Source organism: Ixodes scapularis, unplaced genomic scaffold, assembly GCF_016920785.2.
Source record: "Ixodes scapularis isolate PalLabHiFi unplaced genomic scaffold, ASM1692078v2 PGA_scaffold10__122_contigs__length_95168666, whole genome shotgun sequence".
Classification (NCBI taxonomy): domain Eukaryota; kingdom Metazoa; phylum Arthropoda; class Arachnida; order Ixodida; family Ixodidae; genus Ixodes; species Ixodes scapularis.
The window spans coordinates 56,197,374-56,224,770 of NW_024609836.1; the positions used below are offsets into that span (position 1 = coordinate 56,197,374).

The 27,397-nt window shown below is 47.3% G+C and overlaps 1 protein-coding gene across 1 annotated transcript; it reads left to right on the top strand.

Annotated features, from left to right (window-relative positions):
• Nucleotides 1-6,769: 6,769 nt before the first annotated feature.
• On the top strand, nucleotides 6,770-10,954 carry LOC115332114. Its single transcript, XM_040217520.2, has 2 exons — nucleotides 6,770-6,804; nucleotides 10,353-10,954. Exons 1-2 carry the CDS (start codon nucleotides 6,772-6,774, stop codon nucleotides 10,917-10,919), a joined length of 600 nt encoding a protein of 199 aa, XP_040073454.1. The 5' UTR covers nucleotides 6,770-6,771; the 3' UTR covers nucleotides 10,920-10,954.
• The last annotated feature ends 16,443 nt before the right edge of the window (nucleotides 10,955-27,397 follow it).

The window sequence follows — 27,397 nt, forward strand, 5'->3', positions numbered from 1 at the left end:
AAAAAAAAACATACTTTTCCAGGAGAAAGCGGTGTTCGGCACAGAACGTAGATCAAAGAGGGGCTCTTTGCCGGGATCTACTCGCAGTATTTTATTGTTATTATTTCAGTCATTCCACTTACGACCAATTATGTTTTGAACCGTCTCTTACTAAATTTAGGCATAGCTAATGATTAGAACGTAATGCAGACTCTGTTACCAGAACAGAGACTACAATCCGCGACCTCTTGAGAAACGCGGGGATTGACCTACCCGCAGCTTTTCATTATTTCTCCACAGCCAATTAGATTGCGGCGTTAGCCGACCTAAACGCCGTAGAACCAATAACGATGCTAGAGGGCATGACCATCATAAGCCATGCTTTTCCTTTCTTAAGCTTTCGGCGACTGTGAATGGCACTTCGCTTATCTCTAAACCTTTTCTGCAGCAATGAGTATTCTAATATTTTGTTATACCTTTTCTCTTGCTCTTTTTTACAGTGGTGGCGGGTGTCATGACTTTAGTTACGCGTGCCACGTGAATAATGTTCGTAAAATGCCCCCGGAGAAGTTAAGAGGATTTTAGTAAAATTTAACAAACCGCACCTGTATATTTATTTAACTTTGTAATAACTTCTGGCAATATGCATGTACCTAACTTGAAATTTCCCACTATAGGCTACCTCCTGTATCCCTCAACATTATCTAAGATTAATTTGCAGGGTGCGTGCACCGTACTGAGCGACGTTTGTTCAAAAACAAACGGAGTAACCCTTCGGGCTTCCAATTTTTCTCTTTTCTTTACGCGTCTTTTTTTGTTATTTTTACTACTTTTCTCGAATGCGCGAAGGTTCTTAGAAATGTATTAGTGATACTTCTCTGGAGGAAAATCTTCTTACCCGATCCCTGTGTGTTACTGAAGAAGAAATAAATGCACTTCCGGAAGTCTACTGGTGCACCGAATAGTGTGGCGCCCTCGTGGCATTGCCCCCCGCCGATTTTGGTGTGACTATTTTTTAAATAGGTATATTACACGGTGTTTCGCGGAACGCCGGCCCAATCGTTCCTGCAAAGATGGCGCATTACACAGAAAAATTATGAAACATATATTTGGAGGTATGGTTTCACTTGGACACACTCTGGGCATCGTCGAACCGGCGCGAAGTGGCAGAACGTAGTATTTACATTTGTCGGTCTTTTTAGTTTTGTCAAAGATGGCATAACAACGGACATCAGTTCTGTAATAAAAGAAGGTGCCACGCGCTGGCGGCCTCGAGGCCAGCGCTCGGTTAGACGTTTTGCCAACACTCGAACAGGACGGTTGTCTTTCCTTTCGCCACCGAGTAAACCAGACAGGGTTCACTCGGGAAGACGGCTTCTCCTGCTCGGCCATGGAACACCGGCACCTCCGTCCGATGAGTCTTTCATATCTTTAGCGCCCCGTAGGCGGAATAGTACAGTTTGGCGACGAGGATGGGATTTCTTTATTTTGAGCTGAATTTTTGTAACCTTGTTCGAGTAGCTGGCAGCGCTCCGCGTCCCGGTCCAGTGGTTTGGAATACCGGCGCGTAACAGATATTTTTTCGTTTCCCTGGTTCCATATTTATTTTCATGTCTTTTTTTTTTTTTGGTTTTCGAGATTTTCGCACGTTAACTGATTTTTGCGTTGTCCTCCTTTAGTGCGATCAGTTCGCGTGGGACATTAGTTTGTTCAATCTTCACTGGGGTTCTCAGTTTGTTCCAACCTTCGAGATGACTTCATCTTCCTCTTCCATTGTGGTTGGTTCGATGGCATTCCCACCGCCGGCCGTTTGTTTTTTTTTGGCTGTTCCTGGTTCACCGATAGTTCCTTTTCCAGCATGGAAGCGTGGGTTTTTGACATACCTTGAAGCATCCGGTTTGCAGTGTGTCGAACCGCGTCGGAAAAAGGCGATTTTATTTTCACTATTGGGTACGGAAGCCCAGCGTATCGTAGACGCATTTCAATTGTATGAGACTCCTGCTTCCACAAAAACGGATACATCGAAGTTACCGCCTGGGTTCGAAGAGTTTGAACATCTCTTTGGCCCATGTTTGGGTCTGTTGAAGAATCATACACACAAGGTTAAGGTGCGGCATACAGTTCAACCCGTGCAATCAAAACTCCGTCGTCTTCCGATGACATTGAGGGATCAAGTTTCTGAAGAAAGTTTCAAGTTGGAGCGAGCGGGTATCATCGAACGTGTTCAAGCCTCTGAGTTGGTTTCGCCGATTGTTGTTCTCCGCAAGCCAGATGGCAACATTCGTATGTGTGTGGATCTACGAGCGCCGAATCAAGCCGTTGTTATCGATTCCTTTCCGCTGCCATGTATCAACGAACTTTTGAGTTCTTTGCGTGGAGCAGCGTTTTTCTCCAAACTGGATTTGCCTTCAGCCTATCATCAGGTCCGTCTCGACCCGGTAAGTCGTGACCTCACTTCTTTCATTACCCGCGAGGGATTGTTCCGCTTTAAGCGAGTTTGTTTCGGGCTAGCATCCGCTCCCACAGCTTTCCAGCAAATAATGTCCAAAATCCTAAAGGATTATCCAGGAGTCCAGTTTTACTTAGATGATGTCATTGTGTATGGATCCACTTTGAAAGAGCACGATGAGAATCTCCGTTGTGTCTTATCTAGAATTTCCCAAGCGGGAATGAAGTTAAACCGCAAAGGTGTTTTCCAAGTGGAAGAGCTCTCATTTTTGGGACACCATCTTTCCGTGAGAGGATTAGCGCCCCTTTCATCTAAGGTCAATGCAGTCCTGAATTTTGCAACTCCCTCTGACTCAGTGAAGCTAAGAGCGTTTTTGGGACTTATTGAGTATTATAGTAAATTCATACCACATTATTCTACGGTCGTAGAACCGATGCGTCGTCTCCTCCGTAAAGGAGTTCCTTTCAACTGGTCCCCGGAAGTTGAGGCTAGTTTTCAGAAAGTAAAGGCTTCCATTCAAGAAGCGCCAATTTTAGCTATGTTCGACCCAACGTTGCCTATCGTCGTGGCAAGAGATGCTTCGCAGTATGGTCTTGGCGCTGTTCTTCAGCAGCAGTATGGAAATCAGCTTCCTCCTGTAGCCTTCGCGTCGCGCTCGCTTACCGATGCCGTGCGAAGGTATTCTACTGGTGAGAAAGAAGCACTAGCATGTATATGGGCGTGCGAAAAGTGGCATGTCTATCTGTGGGGAAGGTCTTTTGTAATACTGACGGACCATCAAGCGCTGGTTACGTTACTTTCAAACATGGGATCTGGAATCCGCCCTCTTAGAATCACCCGTTGGTCATCCAGACTTCTGAACTATAATTTTAAGATGGAGTTTCAGAAGGGCGCCACCAACGTCGTTGCTGACGCGTTTTCAAGGTTGCCAGTGCCTGACATGGAAGAGGGTATGCGATTTGACGAGGAGGTTGTTTCTGTTGTCATGGTTCCACTGTCTAAGGGTGGTTTTCAACAGGCAACGGCCAATGATGTAGTTCTGCCTTCCGTTATCCGATATGCCACATCGTCTTGGCCTGAGGACAGCAAAATGAATCCAGACCTGCGACCATACTATCAGGTACGAGATCAGCTGTCCCTGTACGATGGCATCTTGTACAAAGGAGAGAAGCTAGTTGTTCCTGTGCAGTTCTGAGACAGGATAATGGAAGTAGCGCACGAAGTACACCAAGGGCTCACGAGAACTACAAGTGTGATCCGTGAGCATTACTGGTGCCTCTCATGAACCAACATATAAAGAACAAGATAAAAATCTGTACAGTGTGCCACTCAACTGACAAGACAGTGAAGGCTGCGCCGGCTCCTCTGCAGCCCATCCAGTTTCCTAGTCAACCCTGGGAAAAGCTCGGCATTGACATTGTGGGTCCGATTGATCGTGCACCGCCCAGTCAAAGATTTTTCATTGTCCTAATAGCTATCACTCTAGGTGGCCAGAAGTTCAAGCCACGTCGTCGGTAACGTCAGCGACCGTCATCAGCTTTCTGAAGAATGTTTTTTTCACGTGAAGGACTTCCCTGTGTGATTGTTTCTGATAATGGGGCCCAGTTCACCTCTCGAGAGTTTCAGGATTTTCTACAACAGAATGGTATTAAACATAAGAAAATATCGTTGTATCATCCTCAAAGCAACGGGCAGGTTGAACAGTTTAATCGCGTTTTGAAATCTTGGCTTCAGTTGGCCGTTGTGCAAGGTCGTTCCCTTCCAGACGCCGTTCGGGACCACCTGGAAGCATATCGTCGTACGGTACATCCAACAACAGGGCTCGCACCGTCTCTTCTTCTGCATGGAAGAATTCACAGGTCAAGACTAGATGTACAGGGAATGCCGACCCGCGAAGTTCCTGCTGACCTTCCAGAGAGACGGGCTCAACTCCAACAAAGAGTCGACAGGTATCAGCAACACATGAAATGTTACTCGGATCATCATAGAGCGGTGCGAACACCTCAGTTTCACCCGGGCCAAGCTGTCCGTGTCTTCAAGCCCACTCATCAGAATAAACTTCACAGTAGATACACTGAACCACAAATGATACAAGCAGAGCTAGGACCTGCAACATATCAACTAGCTGATGGTAGACGATGGAATGCAGCGAAACTCACAAAAGCTGCACAACTGTCTTCGATACAAGTTTCTGACCAAGGCTGGGATGACGATGATGATGATGACCGATAAAGGCTCTAGTGACCTCGCAGCGTCTGGTCTCTTGAGGAGACCCGGTTTTCCTGCTGCACGGGTGGCAGGTACAGCCCGCCATGCAACTCTGGGTTCTCCCAAGAGGCAAGATCTTCCTGCTGCATTCACTAGTGTCCATGGTCAAGGTCTCGCTGTGGACCCCGGGCATCTTGTGGCGCCCGACAGCACTCCAGTGCTAGGATCTCCTGCTACTGTTCCTGGGCCTGTCCTTCGGCGTCTTCCTGTTCCTGGGCCTGTCCTCAGGCCTGCTTCCGTTCCTGGGCCTGTCCCCGGGCCTGTTCCAATTGTTGGGCCTGTCCCCAGGCTTATTCCTGTTCCTGGGCCTGTCCTCGGGCCTGCTTACGTTCCTGGGCCTGTCCCCGGGCCTGTTCCAATTCTTGGGCCTGTCCCCAGGCTTATTCCTGTTCCGGGGCTTGAACAGCCTGTGCATGAAAATATTGAACTTCTCATCTCCGATCTGAACGTTGTGGGCTCTGCGGCCCATCATGGGCCAAAAGAACGTGTGCTCTGCGCCCGGCGCGCAACATGCGCGCGAGCCACGTTGGAGGCGCGGGGCTCGGCAGTCGGCAGTCGGTTGGCTGCCACCAGAAAGTAAAGGTGTGTTTTTTTCGGAGATCCGCCTCGTTGGTCCTTCTTGCGGGTGAGCAGTAGCACCGAACCCTACATTATTTGGCGCTCCACGCGAGGCCTACTGCTCGCCCGCGGGTTGGACCGCAGGCTTTTAGCCCGTTTTAGGCGTGTTCGACCGGTTTTCTCGCTTTCGCCATCCCCGATAGGCCTACGTGGTCGTTCGACTAGGCTTCGGCCACCGGACGCCATCTTTGCCATCGGGGCTTGGCCGTTGTGAATAGTCTGCATATTGTAGTATATTGCGTGTTTTTCCGTTCTTTTGTGTTTTGTTTTGTTCTGTTTTTTCTGTTTGCCTGTTTTTCTGCGGTTGCTACTGCGATGCAGACCCGCCATAGAGCCGCAGCAGACCAAGGCGAGACCGGAGAAGGGCCTGACCCGACGTCCATGGACCTGATGGCTCGGGTGGCCAACCTGTGCGACACCGTCGCGCAACGCCTGGTCCTGGCTGACCACGGACACCAAGGGCAAGGGCCACGACCCCAAGTGCCGGTTCCGTTGTACACGGGCTACGACGACCGGAAGTCCGTGGCCGACTTCCTGGCCGAGCTGGCGGCCTATAAGCTCGCCACGGGAGCCTCGGACGAGTACGTCCTTGCGCGGGTGCTGCCCGTGGCGTTCCAGGCTAGCGCCGCCCGCTGGTGGCGCATCGTGGCCCCCTTCCTCACCTGGGAAGACTTTCGGCGGAAGTTTCAAGATGAGTTTCTTCCACCTGGGTACCAGTCTCGAGTCCAGCGAGAACTGGAGCGCCGGACCCAGCACCCGGACGAGACCCTCGTCGAATATGTACGGGTGATGCAGGAGCTCTATGAAAGAGCCTGCCCAACGACGTCGGAGTCGGACAGGGTTGCTCGGGTGATGCAGCAGAGCCACCCAAGATTCCGGCCCTACCTGCATGGCCGCACGTATTCCACCCTGGAGCAACTGGCCCGGGACGCTCACGGCATACAAGAGACGCTCCTGGCCGAGCTGCAGTATCGGCCTCCGCCACCGCCTGAAGAAGCTCTTGAGCCGTCCTGTGCCTGGCGAGCTCCCGGGCCCAGAAGAGGTCCGACTCAGCGCCAAACCCTGGATGGCGCGGTCTGTCCCCCCCGTGCGCTGGACTCCTACGCCTTCGGGCAATGGGAGCGCGGGAGACCACTCGATGGTTCGGACCCCCGGCTACGTGCCCGGCCGGCTGGATCGAGACTACGGCAGGGTGAAAGCCGTTTAAGGTCCTTTCCCCGCAATGCCAACCGGGGCGCCGATCGCTGGTCCAACGAGGGACACCAAGAAGGGCCGCAACGACAAGCGCAAGCAAGCCCGACGCACGGCCCTGACCGGCGCAACTCGGTGCGGTGCTTCGGCTGCGGTCGCCATGGCCACTTCCGGCGTGACTGCCCCGACCTACTGCGCAACAGCCCTGCAGCCTCGGGAAACGAGTACGGCCGGTGGCGTTGACCCCTGAACGCCTGCCGGCCGCGATGACCATGGACAACTCGGCAAAACTTCCATCGGTATGTCGAATTCAGCCTGACCTTGAGCTAATTGAGCCTCGTATGACAGTTACAGTGCTCGGAATAGCTGTGGCAGCGCTGATTGATACCGGTGCGAGTCTGTCGCTTATTGGGGACTACCTGATTGAACGGTGCAAAGAGCAGAAAGCCAACCTGCGCGAGACTAACGTGCGCTTACAGCTAGCGTCAGGACCAGAAATGCTCGCGAGTCAAGCCGTGAGGTTACAGATCGGGTTTAACGAGAAAAAACGCCGTCAGCGTTTCGTTTGCTTACCTGGTCTCACGGTACCGATTATTTTGGGGCGAGATTTCATTTTCGGGGAGAACCTGGTTCTGGACTTTCCGAACAAAGGCTACCGGTTGGGTAGTGACGCGCAACTGATCCCATTTACTAGACGAGAGGATTGTGTCGTCAGTGTCGATAACGTTGGCGTTAGAACGCCTGCTCTGCGGCTCCCATGTGCGGTAAGCGATTCTTTGCAGAAGTGTCCTGCTACGGACCAGCAAAAGCGGCGTCTCCAAAGACTCCTGGAAGAGTTTTCGCCGATGTTCACGGAGAACCCCGGCAGAACCGGTGTCCTAAAGCATTCAATTGACACCGGGGATACACGTCCTCTACGCTGCAACCCTCGACCTATCAGCGTACACAAGCGAGCCCTGCTGGACAAGACGCTCCAAGAGATGATCGACACGGGTGCAGTACGTGAGTCACAGAGCCCTTGGGCCTTCCCGATCGTCCTTGCCCCCAAGAAGGATGGAACGGCTCGGCTTTGCGTCGACTACCGGCGCCTGAATGCGGTAACCGTTCGTGACGCCTACCCGTACCCCTCGATTGAGTCGATCATGTACAACTTGGGAAACGCGAGTTTTTTCACGACTCTTGACTGCAGTCGCGGTTTCCTCCAGATAGAGGTCGAGCCCGCTGACATTGAGAAAACAGCATTCACATGCTACAGAGGGTTGTACGAGTTTGTGCGCATGCCTTTTGGCTTGAGCAACTCTCCTGCCACATTCCAGCGTCTTATGGACATTGTGCTTGGAGACGCACGGCACAACTACGCCATGGCATATATGGATGACGTAGTAGTCTTTTCACGCACGTTTGAAGAACATCTTGTGCACCTTCGGACTATTCTCGAACGCATGCAGAATGCTGGTTTGACAGTTCACCCGGGAAAAATGCAACTGGCAACCTCTAAGATTAACCTGCTCGGTTTTGTAATCGACGATGGATCGCTTCGCCCTAATGAGGACAAGCTGAGGGCCATAACTGAGTTTCCTCCCCCACATGATGCAAAGAGTTTGCACAGATTTCTTGGCATGGTTGGATTCTACCGCCAGTTTATTCCCCACTGTGCAGAGATAACGCGGCCTCTGAACGAACTGCTGCGCAAAGGCGTCAAATGGCGTTGGACGGAGGCACAGCAAAACGCTTTCCTTCAACTGTCCAGAGCTATTGCTGAGACAGCATCTTTGAAGCTCCCAGACCTCAACCGTCCGTTTGTGCTGCAAACCGATGCGAGCGGCTACGGTTTAGGTGCTGTGCTGCTTCAAGACTTTGATGGTGTCTTACGACCCGTAGCGTTTGCTAGCCATACGTTGACAGCAGCTCAGCGGAATTACAACGTTTGCGAGCTTGAGTGCCTAGCCATCATATTCGCCCTGCAGAAATTCAACATGTATCTTGATGGCGCGCGCTTTGTGATCCAGTCGGATAATGCCGCCTTGTCTTGGCTTCAGCGGCTGGAAAATCCGGCAGGACGATTAGCACGCTGGGCACTAACGCTTCAGAAATATGACTACACTATTGTGCACAAGCCAGGCTCACAAAACAAAGTTGCAGACGCTTTATCGCGCGCTCCGCTCGGCGAAGAGCACGTGCCCGAGGATGCCAATGTTGTGGCTGCGATAGATGCTGGCTCGCGCTGGGGTACTTTGATTAGCCGAGATGAGCTTCGTGCTGCACAGCAGAACGATGGACTTTGTCGCAGGGTCTCTGAGTGGTTATCTTCACGTGACCGACGTGGCAACAGAGACGCTGACATGGGTTTTGACTCGTACTTGCTGGCCGAAGATGGTCTGCTCCTCCGGTACATACCTCAGATCGACGACGAGGAGAGTGGCTCCACAGACACTCCATTTCGAGCCGTGATACCTCGCCGACTTCGCACGTCCTTCATTAGATACTACCATGACTCTGCTTTGGCTGGTCACAGTAGTGGCTGCAAGACTTTTAAAAAGTTAAGCCGTACTGCAACTTGGCCAGGAATTCGTCAGGACGTGCTGAGGTACGCTCGTTCATGCCCGGTTTGTCAGAAAGCCAAACCGCGCGGTGGTCAGCCCCCTGGTCTCATGCAGCCAGTCGTGAGTCGATCCCCATGGGAATGCGTTGCTGTCGACGTCATGGGCCCTTTCCCACGCAGTCCGCGTGGCAACCAGTACTTGTTGGTTGTCACGGATCACTTTAGCAAGTGGGTGGAGCTATTTGCATTACGGTCGCTGACGTCCAAAAGAATCTGGTCGTGTCTGATGGAGACGTTCACACGCTTCGGATTTCCGGCGAAATTGATTAGCGACAACGCTACTTACTTTGCCAGCAAAGTGTTCCGAGACTCATGTGCCGCATTGGGCATACAACACAAGCGGACGTCTCCCTATCACCCACAGGCAAACATCACAGAGCGGGTGAACCGAAACCTAAAATCGATGTTAATAGCTCACACCGAGCGTCACCCTGACTGGGACGCAAAGCTCCCAGAGCTCGCGTTCGCAACTCGCACAACCGTTAACCGGTCTACAGGTTTTACGCCAGCTTGCCTTAATTTCGGAAAAGAGCTGACTTTCCCGCTGGAAAACACTTGCACGACCAACAACCGTGGCGCTGCTCGCTCATACGGTCAGTTCGCAGGAAGCCTACGACGCAGACTCAGGGACATCGTTCGTGATGCCCGGGAGAGCTTGGACGCCGCACGGCTTCAGCAGGCTGAGCAGTACAATCGTGGCCACCGGGACGTGCAATTCGAAGTTGGAGATCTTGTACTCCGGCGGACACACCCACTTAGTGACGCCTCCAGAGGTTTCACAGCTTCCCTGGCAAACAGGTGGGATGGTCCGTATCGAGTGCGAGACAAGGTCTCACGCCTCACGTACACGCTTGTTCATTGTGAGTCTGGTCGACACGCCGGACCTGTTCATGTCACCAACCTCAAACGGTATTATGAATTGGATGACGAACTTCTCTCGCAGGTGGAGAGTGATGCCGATCCGGGTTATACTTAATTCTGCGAGGACTATACCTGATGTTGGTGACGAAGACGAAGATCTAAGAAGATGCGCGTTGCAATAGACTTGAGCGAGAACTAGTGCTCTCCCGACTGAATTTCCGCGGGGTTTTGTGTGATGGACGCGCAGACGCGGATAGTATCCTCGCAAATTTAACTTGTCTATTGCCGCGCCCAACGTTATGAACGCTTTCTCGTAGAAGAAACCCCGGTAGAAGACCACTCACGGGCCCCCTTTTTTTTTTTTGTTTCTCTCTGCTCTCCAAGATGCCTCGCTACCACCGACGGAGACGCTCAGCTTCCCCCCCACCGCCACCACCACCCTGGGGACACCACGGCCGTCGCCCTCCGGCTCCGGGACAACGTCGCCGCCGGCCCTTCTACCGACGCCGGGGCAACTCCGCAACCTGGACCGTGCTGGGCCCCCAGGGCCTAGCCATCTCATGGACCTCGAACCTGCCCTGGGAGGTCCAGCCCCGGCCCCTGACCACGGACCCCCCGGCCGAAGTCCCGGAGCCGTTTCGGGGAAACACCCTTACCGACCGCCATCCCAACGACCCGGTGCAGTTCTACGATGAGGAGGAGCGCCGGCTCCTGTGCCCCCTCTGTGGGGTGTCCGAGATCCACAGGGGCACCCACCAGGCCGGCGCTCTCCACCGGGCCCGGGAGTCGGCCGCCGCCGCCAGGGCAGCCGTCTTGCGCCTCGCGGCCATAGACGAACATAACCTCCAACGGGCCCTGGCGGTCGTCCGGCGCCTAAGACCCGCCCTCCTCCGCCCCCCCTCGCCGGCCGACATCGCAATTAACATTGACGAAAACGAAGAACCCTTCTAAGCACCCCGTCAACGAACTCGGGGGGGCGGGGGGGGGGGGGGAAGTTTGTGGGCTCTGCGGCCCATCATGGGCCAAAAAAACGTGTGCTCTGCGCCCGGCGCGCAACGTGCGCGCGAGCCACGTTGGAGGCGCGGGGCTCGGCAGTCGGCAGTCGGTTGGCTGCCAACAGAAAGTAAAGGTGTGTTTTTTTCGGAGATCCGCCTCGTTGGTCCTTCCTGCGGGTGAGCAGTAGCACCGAACCCTACAACGTTTTCCCAGATCCCCGGGAAGAGCTTCTCATTGTTCCTTTGCCGAGGACGAGTAGTCCTCTCGACGCACGTTCCCGCACGCCATTGTCGACGCCTCCACTTGAAGACTCCGGTGACGAGACTACAACGGAATTACACGCACCACCTTCGACCTCTGAGTCATCTAGAGCTCCTAATATATATTCTCAGCTGCGAACAGCACAAAGTCGACCAATACGCAAAAAAAGACTTCCACTGAAATTTAGGGACTACATCCTCGCAGTTGGCAATGGTAGTTTGGACTCAGACTCTGAATTTAGTGACAGTAATTAGAAAGGTTTTGTAGTTCTTGCTAGTTAGGTTTTCTGATAGTTGTCATTTGTCATGAGCTATGCTTACTTGCTATAGGAAATGAATCAGTCACTGTCATAGAAAATCCTTGGCCAAGGAGAAATGTCCATGACAAACACAAAACTACCAACATATAACACCACTAACAAAATAACAACCAATACTGCACATGTGTCCTGGACATTTTTGAAATAAGTGGAATGTGCGGGTTCATATACGCATGGTGTTCTCTCTTATTTTTTTTTTTCAACAAAGGGGGAAAGCTTTAAATGTAGACTTCATAAGACGATGAAACTGGTTGAACTTTTCGGAGTGTTGAGAGGTCGCGAGTGAGAGGTGGAACTCTTTTCATTTTCGTGTTAAAGTGCACAAGACTTTATAGATAATGAACATTTTCCGCAAGGTGATTAACATTTTCACTTAGGACATTTTGTATATTCGTTAAGTTCGGAGACGTGTTAACTTTAGTAATTTGTTAAAAGGTCGCAAAGCGTTTAACGTACGTTCTTATTCCACACCTCTCTCATAAATCGTTCAAGGAAGAGAGAGTGTAGTTGTCACGATCTTTCTCGAACGTGGACGAAGGGGGCCGAAGCACCCGCCGAGGAGAGACGACACGCAGCCTGGTTGTGAGGGTGGACGATGACTGGCCGGAGCGGCGTACGCTCAACGGCGTTTATTAGCGTGGTGACCAATGTTGCCCGCCGAGCCAGGCGGCCGCAGACGGGCGGACGGGAGGGGGGCGCTACATACTTGTTACAGTAGTATTTACATTTGTCGGTCTTTTTAGTTTTTTCAAAGATGGCATAACAACGGACATCAGTTCTGTAATAAAAGAAGGTGCCACGCGCTGGCGGCCTCGAGGCCAGCGCTCGGTTAGACGTTTGCCAACACTCGAACGGGACGGTTGTCTTTCCTTTCGCCGCCGGGTAAACCAGACAGGGTTCACTCGGGAAGACGGCTTCTCCTGCTCGGCCATGGAACACCGGCACCTCCGTCCGATGAGTCTTTCATATCTTTAGCGCCCCGTAGGCGGAATAGTACACAGAACCTCACATTATTTTGCTCAAATAATATTGCAAGAATAAGCTTGAATCCTTGGGGTTCATCTTCCTAACGGGAAGGATTCGTGGCGACGCGCGTTTGTTGCGCGCTTTGGCCAGCGCTAGCAGGACTGCCCTTGCAAAGAAGCGCTTATATTGGCCACTTCTGGGAAATTTGACGGCACTTGGAGGCTAGAGATGAAAACTGTCGCGGAATGTTCGCTCGCCACACTTTTGATGCAAATCATGTATTCCATAGCGCTTGGCAATGGAAAACGAAACCATGAAGGAAGGTTCAAAAACAGGCGGTTAAAATCGCCAATAGCGTCCAGATTTTCTTTTCTTTTTTTAACGTCGTAAGTTTTCTGCAGTGTACTCCTTTTTTTTAGTATGGGTTAATCTTGTAATGTTTGAGACGTCCCAAAATTTTTTAACTTGAACATAAACTTTAAGGTTATAAATGTCAAAGTATGGCAAACAAAAAAATAATAACCAAAGTATCTCGAGTTTTTTTTTCAAAATGCCATTTGGGAGAGACCTCTGGAAAGTAGACGACACCTAGCGGCACACAGTACGCACAGATGAGATAAACATTTTCATAATACGCAATAAGTGACTTTTTTTTTTGGTTTTTCTAAAATCTTTTTTTAGATGTTTGTATGTATCAAATATTTGTATATATCAAAAAAGTATGCTTCGTCATAATTAGGAAATACTTATTTCGAGCTGCTCAAAGGCCGACCTACAGAATTGTCTTCTACCGGGCAGAATACCGGTTCTTGGTTACCTCCTCCCCATCCCCTTTCGCGCTCTTTTCTCGTCACAGGAGCGGGTCTGCGGTCTGTGAGCGTCTCCACACAGAAAGGAGGAGGGTCTCCCATTTCAGCGAATGGAAAGCAGGAATCTACGGAAAGTTTCCTCCTTTCTGTCTGCATGTCGAGCGTTAAGTAACATGCTGATCAGAACACGCTTTGTTGCCATGGTGATGGTGACTATAGCAGAGGCACATTATTGTGCAAACAAAGACGGCGGTGTGGCGAAAGCAGTTGTCATGGTTTGACTCTTTTGACGCCCTTTTCAATGAGCGGAGCGTGAAAAAAAAAAAGGTGTTCAAAATAAGGATTAACGGCGAATGGCTGATTCTTTCCAGCGCCATATTTTAAGAAGTTTTACAGAAAAGGCTTTTTTTTTTTAATATCTGGCGGCCGATTTCTTTTTTTTTTCTACTTTGAACATGGGTTTAAAGAATCCTATCTTCCCCCTTTTCACATATAGGCTAAGCGACAAGGCTCATGTATCCGGAAACAATTATTCGGTTATTGCCACCCACCATAGCGTTGGGTTGGGTAGTTAGCTCATCGTGTCATTTGTCAAATGGGTGTATAAGCTTGTATTGCCTCTTTGCGATCTCGTGGAAGTGCGCCACGCCAATAGACGTGCCCATCGCAATAGACTCCTCCAGAAGTTGCGTGACCGCTCTTCCTCGGTTCTGTTACAGTGCGTTCTGCTTCTAAAAAAGCAGAAACTTAGACTTTTGTTGTTGTTGTTGTTGTTTTTGTTTGTTTTTTGGTTTTGCTTCTTTATTCTTGTTTAATTTTTCTCGTAAAATTATCTACGCATTGACAACGCTCAGTCTGCGTCCAAATGTAGCGCTCGCGGTGATGAACCATGAGCCAAGCTTCGGGACCCTTATCTTCCTCAAAGGTTATATATGGATTTCTGACAGTTTTAATAGGAAAGAAGGGGCCCGCTCCCGGTACCTGAAGCCGTTCATCCTTATGAATTCGCGAGTTTTGTCGCCACCAATTTCCCATTAAAAATGAAAAAAAAAGAAATGTTTAACAGTTCTTAAATGAGACAAGGGTTGGCATACTGTCGGGCCCCCTAGCGCAATATTTAGGTTGAGACGGCTTTTTTTTTTTGCGACACCTATAGTTCACGGACCCAATGCCTGCAGGATCCTGCACTCTGCCAATTTTCATTAATCCCTCGAGAATCCTCTTCACGCGACACACACACAGGCACAGATTAGTGAGGTGAAGCTCGTGAGAGCGGTGTGCTCACTGATATAATAAGAACGAAAAGAAGCAGTTTCAGTTTGCCCCACGTCCAACGCAAGCTTCCGACCTTCGATGGTGCTTTGTCATCTCGTGAGCTTCTCCGCGCACGCACTGACCAAGCACCACAGAAGGCAATGAGCGCGTACTGGAGGTCGGCCGCTCAACTGACACTCCCCGCCGTTCTGATCTTAATTATTGCCGACTCACACGTCAGACGGATCCTCGGACGGATTGATCACGTGACCAGATGTCCGCGGACCGACCGCAATCCCGAACGCATCAACGCGGACGAGAAGACGAGCAGACGATGGCAAGGACGGGGACTGAACCTGTTCGCGACCCCAAAGGGCTGGGAAACGCAAACGACGCACGAGTAATAAAAAAAAAAAAAAATTAACCGCAATCAACCCCCGCAGAAGAAACCTGCTCGGTCTCTTCTTCGGGGAATGATTGCGGCTAAGGCCGTTGAAGAGCAGCATTTTTGTTTTCTTCTTCTTCTGTGTGGCGGCGTCTTCGTTTTGCATCACTTATGTAGCCAAGTCCGTTCACGTAGAGACAGTGGGCAGCGTGCCGAGGGATTGATTTATGTCACCTGGCTTCGTTTGCATGTGCCGGGATTCGAAGAAAAGTCTATATGTTGGATTGGTCTCTCTTATTATTGTTGCTCCCCCAACCAGGGAGACTTCTCTCGAACGTTCACTTTCATACGAGGCATTGTGTTACCGTTGTCCAAGAGCGAAAGCGACGATTGCCCCAGTGGACACGGCGCTGCCTCGAAAAAAGAAACCGTCGTGCCTTCACAAAAATATTTATCCACTGTCTACAGTATTTCTTTAGAAAATAGTATACGAAGGCTATAAATATTCTCGAAAAAAATATTTCCACTCTTCTATCCATTGTTTATAGCTTTCTAGCCGCTTTTTTCTGGACAGTTTACAGAACCTAGTGAATAGAGATAGGATAGAAATTGTATCGAAAACAGATAGAGATTTTAACGACGTTTCTCTCCCCTTTCGAAGAACAATAGGACCGTTTTTCGCGAAAGAAATAATAATTTTGAATATTAGTTTTCTGTTTCTTACGATACATCTGGAATGGAAACAGTTGCCGCGTGCAACTACACTGACATCACACTGAGTACACACGCCACGGAGCACTCATAACACTAGTATTTCAGTAGTGCTGACTGCTCCACCGCTATGTATACACTACACTTTAAAGGCAATCACTTGACCGAAGACCATCCCAGATGATTAAAATATTACAAGTATGTTGCTTTGATTAAACACGAGGAAGATACATAAAAATAGGAGGGGGGGGGGGGGGAGGGGGGCGGACAACGAAGATTGGAAGTCTTCGTTGTCCGTCTTCCTTTCTATGTATCTTCCTCATGTTTAATTACTGCTACCAACAAGCTCGTTTTGTACTTAATGTTGATTTATTTGTGCATGATTTATACAAATCGAGGTTTAAAAGAGGCGGTAAACTGCATCTCCAGTTATAAATTGAAAGACGCTATAATTGTTTGACACTTGAAAAAAACAGACTCCGCAAAGAGGGTCCACTGCATCTTATTATTCTATCGATCCTAGTCTATAGATATTCTACATAAATATGGTGGCAGGATGTCTATTGAGATGTGGTTATTTCTATTGCCTGTACCCTTTAGACCTCAGCTGAATTAAAGTCTATAGAATGTCTACTGAAAATCATCGGTACGGCATGACTGGATATGAAGTTGAGAATTCTTAAAGTGCGGATAGGATTTTTTTATAGACTGCCTGATTTATATGTTGTAAGTGTGCGGCCGGGCAAAGTTCCTTTAGCTTCTTTCACACTTGGTATAAAGAGACGCACAACAAAAAGAAACAGTGAACGGTTAAAACACAATTATTCGCCATCTACAATTTGCCATTTAAAAAAAAAAAAGAAAAGGGAGCGCTGTTGCCAGTTAAAACGCTTTTCAAGTCAGTCCCCCGTCGAAAATCCGCGAGCGAAAAGGCGCTCAACTATTTCAGTCCTCGCGTCCGCGGATGAGGCGCACATTGTTGGAATCGGTTACAGTATAGTCGCGGGATACACTCTCCACGTACGAAAACCTCGGTTTGGTCCGTCGTACGAATCTACCATTTGTGACGTTTGTTAAGAGCCGTCCTGTCACGGACGCCAGAAATGTAGTGACCGGATCACCGCCTTGCAGCTGTGCGACGCCAACACAATGGACAACAGCAACACCGTTTTGGTCTAAAAAAACGAAGAGAAAACGAACAGTGAAGGCTGGGATTAAAATCAAACGAAAAGGATACCGTACTTCAATCAATCAATCAATCAATCAATCAGTTTATTAAGTCAGAAACAATTACATTTGGGACTAGGGGGCTGGAAAAAAGCTGCGTACTCGCAGCTTGACAAAGTCCAGCGCCCCCCAAAACCAAGCAGCAGTGATGGGGGCACAGCTAGGTTACAGAAATTCTAAATATACAACTCTTATACAATAACCACAGAAGAAGAAACACAAGAAAAACAGTTCGATATTATAATATTCTTTGAATTGTCTGATAGTTTATGGAGCGTATGTCAATATCTCGGGATGCCAGCTTATTTAACATAACCGCCAATCTGTAGTTAAATCTCTGCAATCCAAAATTGGTCCTGGAAGGGGGAACACGCTAATGAGGAGGGTCACGTAATGAATATGTTACTTCGTTTCTCACCAGGTTTCCAAGATTTAAAATAACTTTGATGTTTTGTTTTACTGATCGTTGATACATGTAAATTAGTCTCCAGGGATACAAGTAGGAAATGTCGACGACCTGATGTTTCAAAAACAGGGGAAGGGTATGATAATCTCGAGGAACATTTTCGATAGCTCTAAGCGCCTTTTTCTGCAACAGTCGCAGCTTATTGACATTTCGCATAGTGGTCGTACCCCATACTACATGAGCGTAGCAAATTACAGATTGAAAGCGGGAGTCATAAATTAACTTTTTAATATGAACTGGGAGCGTATGTCTGTACCTATTCAATATGCCAACAACCTTACAAAGTTTTTTATGGATATGTGTTACCTGGTTATTCCAGCACATGTGTTCTGAAAAAATAACACCAACAGTCTTGACATTTTCAACACAGTCAATTTGGCATGATCCGAAAAGTAGATCATTTGTCAATCTGACACGCGATCCTGGACATTGAAACAATACAGCCTTTGTTTTCGCGGTATTAATTACAAGAAAGTTAGAATCTATCCACGTCTTTAGCTTTTCTAAAAAAACGTTCGCCTTAGATGCAAGCACATCTTCTCGAGTGTCGGTGAAAAATATGCTTGTATCATCAGCGTACATTATGAATTTAACAGCGGCTTCAATTTTTATGATGTCATTAACGTACACAATAAACAAAAGGGGTCCTAAAATACTTCCCTGGGGCACTCCTGAATAAATTTGCTGCGTGGATGATGTGTATGAGTTGATCTGAACGTACTGATTCCGGTACCATAGATATGATTCAATGAGTGATAAACTAACACCTCGAATTCCGTAGCATTCTAATTTGTCTAAAAGACTTTTGTGATTTATCCGGTCAAATGCTTTACTGAAGTCTATAAATATTCCTAGGGTTAAGAGTTTACTTTCAAAATTTTCTAATATTATCTCCTTCTGGACAAGCAAAGCAGTTTCAGTAGACCTGTTCTTTCTGAAACCGAACTGACACTCCGCCAATAAAGAATGTTGCTCGAAGAAATGCATAAGACGCGAATATATGATTTTCTCGACGGGCTTTGAAAAAATAGGAAGAATAGAGATCGGCCGGTAATTGTTCATGTCATTTCTGTCTCCACCTTTGTACAGGACTGCCACTTTCGCAATTTGCATTCTATTGGGAAATACGCCAGACGAGAGTATCAAATTATATAGGTGGGTTAGGCAGGGCAGTACGAGATCTATTACATATTTTATTGGTTGGATTAAGAGATCCTCACAGTCACGGCTTCGGCTATTTTTAATGTTAATGAGGGCGGAAAACACCTCGGCAGGATCTGTAGGATTCAGGAAGAGGGTTTCACGGTTAGTTTCTAAAATATTTGCTGCCGTACTGTCGTACGTGCTACTGCCTATGTTAACAAAATGATCATTAAATTTATTTGCGAGATCCTTGCCCGAAATTTCCGTGTCGTCAATTATCATAGTATTCGGTGCTCTATCTTCGGTTGGATTGCGCAGTAAACGGTTCAGGCGCTTCCACATAATTTCTGGGTTTCTTGAACTGGACGCGTCGAATAACGAAGCGTGATAAACGTGTTTAGCTCGCCTTAGTTCGGAATTGACGAAATTTCTGAATTTTTTAAATTGGAGTAATTTTTCTTTGTTTCTAGTTTTAATAAAAATGTCATAAAGAGAGTTTCTTTTTCTAATAAGTTTCAAAATACGTTTAGTGACCCAGGGCTTCCTAGACCTCTTATTAGGACGATACTCCTTATATGGAAATGAAGAACAGTAGGCATTCCTGAGCATGTCCAAAAAAAGATCATAGCACTCATTAGCGTCATGGGAGTTCAATACGCGGTACCAGTCAATGACACTAATTTTTCTTCTGAATTCTGCCAGTGTTCTCTGTCCTATGTCTTGGGTCATAAGTCCAGAACATTCATCCTGTACGTGCTGTTTATCAAATTTACTAAACATAAATATGGGAAGATGGTCGCTTAACCCATGACTCAGTACGCCAGCGGTGATGCCATTTTCAGGACGATTAGTTACGAAAAGATCAATTGATGTTGACGTGGAGCAAGTGACGCGTGTTGGACCAGTAACAACATTATGACAACCATTAGAAGTCAATAAGGCGACGAAATCGTCCTTTAGGCTTGAATCTCCAATCATGTTTATATTAAAATCACCACCAAGAAATAATTCACAACTCTCTTCATTTACGAAACAAAAGAATAACTCAAGGAATTCCATAAACTCGGAGACACGACCATTTGGCGGGCGATACAGAACAGAGTAGATCAGGCTATCTTTTCTAACACAAAGCACTTCATAATTTGGGGTCACGATTGAGTAATCATGAAGCAATTCAAAACCTGAGGTATTGGTCTGCAGCGAGACGCCGCCTCCTCGACAGTGGCGACGATTTAAGAAAAAATGATTATAGTCCGGGAGAACAAAGAAGTTATCTTCATCTCTGTACCAAGTCTCAGTTAACATGACAACATCAAATGGAGTTTCGAAACAATCAAAAAGCAATACGAGATCATCAGTCTTAGATCTGGCCGATTGCACATTAAGATGTAAAAAACTAACTGTTGCACTGCTTTGCATTTTCTTTAAGGTATTCAAGTCATCCAACGTCATGATGCTAAGATTTTCAGCCATCAGAAAGTGAGAAGGAAAGGCGAATAGTTAAAAACGAGATATTGCCTAACCGATCTTCTCAAGCTCATCTTCATGGGTGATTACAACAACCGGAGCTCCATCGACTTTTCTTGCAAATATTTTTGAATTTCGCACCCAAACATAACGCCACTGGTGCTCGCGCTTTTTCATTAAAGTCATTCCAAGCAGTGTTTTCATGTAGGGACATAAATGTTCATTTACATAAACTGGCGATCGTTCCGGGAAACCAAATTCTCGGCAACTCATTCTCTTTTTCTTTGCCTTATCGAGAACAGCGTCTCGTTTTTGTCGGTGCTGAAATTGTACTATGAAGTTATTCTTAGCCACGTCCCTAGTAGGCACACGGTGGCACGCTTCAATATCGGCGATAGCAATCTGTTCTCCTATTAGCTCGCCGAGCTTAAAGACTAGTTCGGTGAGGTTTTCATAATCGGTTTTGGGAATCCCCTTGATCTCGATGTTACAACGCCGCGAATACTGGTCACATTGCACGAGCCTTTGCTCATTTTCCTTCAATCGCTTCGTCATTGCATCACATTTTTTGCCAAGTTCCGCATTTTCTTTCTTTAGTGCTGAGTTCTCGCTTACAATTGACTCCATTTTTTTCTTTATATCTTCGAATTCCTTGTTCATGAAACTCACCCCTTCGTTTATTTCTTTTAACTCGTTCCGAATTTCACGAAGCTCATTTCTAGAGTCCCTCTCTAGGCTCTCTTTAAATGCCCTGAATTCCTTTTTAAGTTCATCTTTTAATTCGTTGATTAACTTGGTCATATCTTTCGACATAATAGGAGAAACTGAGTCACAAAGAACACACAAGGCAATACGTAAGGCAGCAGCAGCAGCAGCAGAAGCAGCAGCACAAAGGAATCAGAGGTATAGAATAGAGACTAACCTTCGGTAAACGCACGAGTTGATTAGATGATGCTCAGTGCTGCTGTCGCTGCTGCCAAGTAAGCTGTCGATCGGAAGAGCAGCGAATTTGTAGGCGCTGGGCTGGTGACGTACGCGGTGGACGAGTCAGCTGATACGAGCAAACGCCGCCAACGGTGTTGTTTCGTGTGCTGTTAGGCACGTGCCGCAGGGTTTGCGCTTGGTTCCGATGGTGACGATGCCACAGTAGCTCAGCCGGCACCAGTCCTTCACCGCCTTCACGGAGCAGACGATTGCCAAGTAGAAGAAGGGCCTGCGGTAAACGCACGAGTTGATTAGATGATGCTCAGTGCTGCTGTCGCTGCTGCCAAGTAAGCTGTCGATCGGAAGAGCAGCGAATTTGTAGGCGCTGGTGGCGCTGCACTTAAAGATGGAATGTGCGTCTCACAGTCCAGGAGGACATGCAACGCAGTTATGATCTTCGGTAATGTCGGCGTGGTAGATAACGGTGGTGTTTGCTTCCACTCGCTGGCACGTAGCTCAAAATGATCGGTATTGACGCTTTTGCGGGTTCGAGCAAAAACCACCTAGAAGACATGGCATCCGTCTTAACCCCCCGAGCTTAACCACTATAGGGAGAGCAAATAGTCTGCTTCTTGCCCAGGGGTTTCCGTGACGTCAGCATGACGCCGAGCTCTGACTTGCTTTGGTTGAAAGGATAGTGGGTACTCCTCAATGCTAGATGCCATGAGGTCTACCCACTATTGTTTTCAATCAGACAAGAAAAGCTCAGTGTTCCAACTTGCTCGCAACCCCTTTGCAAGAAGCAGGCGAACTTGCGCAAGTTCGTCTGCCGTATGTCAGAACGCCAAACTCTCATTGGCTGATTGAAAAAAAAAGTGGGTGAACCTCAAGGCATCTATAGCATTGAGGTCTGCCCACTAGCCTTTCAACCAAAGCCAATCAGAGCTCGGCGTCGTTCTGACGTCACCACAGCTCCCGCGCAAGGAGCAGACGACTTGCCGTCCGCATAGTGAGTCCATGCTGCGCCACCTAGCTTGTCTCAGCATCACCTCCAGCGAATTTTAAAGCATCACGCAACGCTTGCACGCGGCGCCGCTACTACGAACGCGTCTGCCGATTTGCGGCGACTCTCGCCGAGGTTCAGCGTCTATTCCGCTTGGAGCGGTAGATTCAAGACCTCACACGTAAGATCGCGGGTCTCCTGATTTCCGAAGGCCTCGACCTGGTCCCGTCATATCACGCCATACCTTTCATCACTTTCACGACAGCGTCTAAATAAGTTACTCTTAGAGGAAATCGGCACTGCACTCCCCCACTTTTTTTTTTTTTTTTGTCCACGCCGTTGTTTCGGTGTTTGGAGCAGAGTTTGCGCAAGTCGCGATCGTTATATACCGAGAAACTGCGACCTCCTGACCTCCAGACATGGTGTCGGGGAGGTCACGCAATAACGTTTTTCCTACGTAGCGAAAGGGTTTTGAGAATTCCGGACGAATGTAAACCGCTTCCCGCGTTCTCAGACAAAGCTTCAAATAACTGAAAACAATGGTGTTAAGAACTAACATGGCTCACGTGTCGTTCCTGTGAAGGGAAGCTTAGTAAGTGTATGGAACCTGGAACGCGCCTCCGAATGGTGTACTTACCACGTCCACAAAAAAATGTGGTCCCTAGATTTCCGCCATGTGACGTCATAGAAGTGTCACGCTGTCGCCGGTCGCGATCCTGGCGGTATTCCAGCAGTGGTGGTGTATGTGGCAGGCGCCTGTGTTGCTGTTGGTCGCTCTTCAGTGTGGAAGCCTTCGGAAGCTACACCAATCAAAAGTTGGGACGCCGCGACGACAGCGACGTTCGCGTTCGCTCATGAATTTCGCTGCTAGCATTTATACTACCAACCGCCAGGATCGCGACATCCGACAGCAGGAGACTCCAGCTTTTTTGACATCATTTGTTGCCTCTTCGGGACGACTTTTGATGTATGCGCGGGATATGACGCTAAACACACACGTCGTAAACGGGCTCAAGGCACAGTAGGTACTGGCTCTAACTTTGACCCCTTTTCCCATGTCTGTTTCGGTGCCGAATCGCATTCCAGCTTCTACTTTCGTCTCCTTCCTCCGCAACAAAAATGTCACGTCGACGCCAAGGCGCTCACCGATATCACCCCAATCGTGTTACGTCGGTCTCTCTTATAAACTGACATTGGAAGTTAATAAAATTACGTGGCATGCTCTACGTACTTTACCGGGTGTGCCTGCGAAGATTTTTATGACATTGCTAAAACTAAGGCGTTTTAAGAAACGAAACACCTTTCGGCAACAAACCGCGAACCACGCAATGCCAAGGACAGCAAAAGCCATATATTACCTAATTACCAAAATATTTACGTAAACTTTAATTCTTACCTTTTAATTCGCAAAAGTCAATGGTACTGCATTAGCCCTTTCCGAAGATGCATGGTGCCCCCAGCGTCTACTTTGTGCATTATGACATTGATATGTACGGCAAGAGGAACTGTCCAAGCAGCGAAGGCGAACTTCAGGTTTGTTTAACAGTTGGTGAATTCAGAATGCAGAGAAGGCAGAGAGAAAGCAAAAACGAGTTTGTGATAACTTTTTTGTTTGTTTTCGTGCGTGTTTGTGTGTGTGTTCTGAGCGCTCTCCTAATCATAAGAAAGAATGAATCGTGCCGCTACCAGGATATACTAAGTGTTCGAGCCAACGCGAGTGTGCGTCCGAACAGCCCCACGATTCCCCTCTGTGGAAGGTTTCCTAATATTTTCCAAAAAGGTATAATAGAAACTCGCTAAGCGTCATCTAAAACCCTCGATTCGAGCGATTTTAAAACGACTCGAAGCTGGAGGGAAGCGCGGATATGCGCTGAAGCTTAGCCCCCTTTATACAGTCAAAGCCTAGCAGATCGCCACGAGACGCGGCCTCCGAAAGTGAAAAAGCGTTGGACAACAGATGAGAGGAGAGGTGTGTAACGGGCGCCCCGCTGCGGCGAAACGCCGAAGCACACTTCCCCCGAGCGATGGAATGTCCGCTCGCGCTCCTCGCGTTCCTCGCGCTACCGCGTCGTTTCTCGTCGGGTGTGAAAACCGTGTTTCGGGTCTTCGCCGCTGTAAAAGCTGCGCGCTAAATACCAGAAAGGCTCTGTGCTTCCAGATCCTCCCACTCCATATCTGCGACCGGGCACTCTATGGCTCTTTCGTCGAACTGCCAGGCTTCGTGAGTATAGAGGAAGTTATGACTGAAGTTAAGACTCATGTAGCAGGCGCGAGGCCGGCGACACGGGGACGCTGATGATATTCTCAACATTCGAATTTTCGCATCGCCGCCCTTGCGCCCGGTGCAACAGTGGTAACGTTAGCACCTTGCCGCCTTTTCCCCTGCTTTGAGTCGTCCTCAAACTGACCGATGTAAGGGCGTTCGATGTCGCGCAGCAGGTTTCTATTTTTGAAAGCGCATGTTTATTTTCTCTGTTTACAAAGCTTATTAGTAAATTTTAGATAATTATTTTGTCAGTTTGTATGCATTTTGCAACCCTTGACGTCTGCTGTAGAAAGCATGTTTTCCCCGAAAAGAGTTTTTTTTTTTTTTTTTTCTTCAATCATTTTATTGTTAGGGTCTTTTGGGCTGGTTTACATTTTCAGTTCTCTTAAAGGCTCAGGTGATTGTTCACTGACAAATCTATTATTGGTCTCTCTTTCTATCAGAGATACATTGTAAGCTTTGGCTGCGTTAGGGTGCAGAGAAATTAGACGTTAGCAATAAAGATATTTAAAATAAAAAGTCCTTAAAAAATCTCGCGTTTTTCGTGTTTCTTTTTATGATCTTGACATGCATTTTGCAAAACAATAGGTGTTACAATCGAAAACGAGCGTGTTGGTTAATAGATACAAAACTTGAAAGTATAAAACAGCGAGGACGAAGACGGAAACAGTGCATCTTTCATCCTCCATTGTGAAAGATGTCCTTTTTCCGCCCTCGTCCTTGCTGTTTTACACTCTCAAGTTTTGAATAGGTGTTGTTCTCGGGTTTCCAACAAGTAATATTTGACAATGTTTTCTAACACATCTCCATTCTTAGGATGATATTTATTTTAATTCATTGCTTCAGAATGTTTATTTATTTATTTATTTATTCCGAATACCCTTAAGGCCAGAGGCACTACAGAGGGGAGTGGGGTAAGGTTTTGTGTTGTGATCTTCATTTGCCCAGAGATATCAACTTCAGATGTGTCATAGCCTTCAATGGTAACGCACGCGTTGGGTCATGCAAGTGGTACGTGTTGCAGTGCTAATGATTCTTCCAGTTGTTTCTCCGAGAGAACCTCTACAGCCACATGAATCCTCGAAGAGTGGTATGGAATTTCTGATTTCACTTGACTCACATAAGCCTTCAAATGGCTGTCCTTTTGAAAAAGAAAGAAATCCTTATATGATTTGACCAGTAAAGATAGCATAACTTACATAACTGATATGAAGCGCATATCACACAAGTGGAAGTTATATTATTATTTTATGCCTTCTAATATGTTCGTTGAACAGGTTTATTTAACTTTTTATTATCAGAGTTGTTTCAGATTGAATATAAATTACATACAATGAGCAGCCATATTGAACTAAAATTGACAAAAGGAAAGATTATTGTGGAACACTCTAATTTTTCAATAAAATCGGAGATAGCATAAGCAAGTCAGAACGGTCTAAAAAAAGCTCGGTTTTTTTTTTGTTGTTGTTTTGGTCTGTTGAAGCTACATCTTATGCTCACTATTTTATGCAGGACACTGATCTGCAATTAGCTTATCCAAAAATCTCATTTCATAACGACCGAACGTCTAGACGTAGACGAGCCCAATGTACTTTTGCTTTGTTGCTTGACGAGGTTTTCCTCGTCAAGCAAAAAGCAAAAGTATATTGGGCTCGTAGTATAGGCAACAGAATAGGCAACCAATAAATTGCTGTAGGCAAACAGCTACGAAGTTAACGTGGGAAACTAACTTCCGTGTTATTACTGCGAGGATATTATCCACGAGTAAGTTTGGTACTTCACTACAGTTGTACTACTGATTTTTTCTACGTCCCTTTATTCGCCACTCATAACTCACTGAAGCGGTAGAATCGGGGACGTCTATGTTAGAACAAAGTTAAGGTAATACGTGTAACCGCTTCGAAATCGCGCTTCTTACTTGGGTGAAATATTATAACAATAAGTATAAAGTTGTGCGTAATACTAGCCGAAGTTGTCGAATGGATTTCGTTAAGCACGTCGAAGAATGAAAGGTACGGACACCTGCACAAGGACCCCCTGCAATAATGCCTCCGGGCGCTGCGGGGTAATCACAATTTAATAAAAATAGAAGGAGAGGAGGACGAGAAGAAAAGAGGATCAGGAGGATGAGGATCAGGGGCAGGGGAGAGGAGAAGAATGGGAGGAGGACGACAGGCATAACCTCCCCTCCGTACCCTCCCGTTCTCCTCCTCAAGAGCTGCGCTCTAGTTTCACATTTCAGAGAGTTGTAAACGTCTTTTGTTTTTAATTTTTTAATATTGTTACCTAAAAAGACGGATATATCAAGATCCTTATCTATATTATTATTGAATTTTATAATTGGCGTATCCAGCATGACCCTCAAACTCTTCACAATTCCAGTGGAGGAAATTTGAGACTTCCCTTTGAAGGACATCTAACTCACAATATTTTGGAGAGCCTAGATAGGACAACTCTCACACGGTGATTTTTTACCAAAAACAATTTTAAGCACAAAACTTACGCCTCGAACTTTATTTTTAATTTGAATCAATACCTAAGCATACTCCTTCTAAGCTCCCATTCGTGGAAGATATGACTGACGTTCGGAATGGTCGATATAAAATCGTGATTGTATGTTTTAATGGCTCCTTTGTTGTTCGAAATATTTTTATATGTTAAAAAACGACCGGTTTAAATAAAATCGTCACTGTTTTGAAAGAAATATCACAAGACCATTACTTCTCACTTAAGTTCAAACCGTAACAAGCATCACTGCCGGTATTTGCGAGGAGACTCATACCCCACGTAGCTCGTCAGTTTTCTTTTTTTTTTTTTTTTTTGAATAAAAGTCGTTTTGCGTTCATCGAGCTGTTTATATGAAGATCTCCGCTACCGACGTAGTTTCTGGCAAACAACTATCAGAAGTTAAGGAAGCGTTGTGCGAGTGCATGTTTTCGTAGTGGGGCTGGCGTAGCCTTACCATGACCTTCTCATCTCAACAATTTTGCTTGATCTGCCTTTATTTATTGGCGCGTGCTGATGCCCAGTGGTCAATTATCCCGACCATTTTTGAACGGCTGCAAGCGTCGTAATCGCAATAATGATTTAGTACTTATGAGATACCGAGTACTACCGACAGAGAACAATTTGTGATCCAATAAGCTGGTAGCAATTAGGTCTCCACCTAGCAAAGGGCTCGTCCAGGTATGTTCCCGTCATTTCGATCCGGAAGCCCTCCAAACATGTAGCT

Bases quoted from the DNA above. Each gene is read 5' to 3' on its own strand.
- LOC115332114 (XM_040217520.2), top strand. From the start codon at position 6,772: ATGACCATGGACAACTCGGCAAAACTTCCATCG. The intron at 6,805-10,352 runs GTATGTCGAATT...CTGCTCTCCAAG, and splicing joins ACTCGGCAAAACTTCCATCG to ATGCCTCGCTACCACCGACG.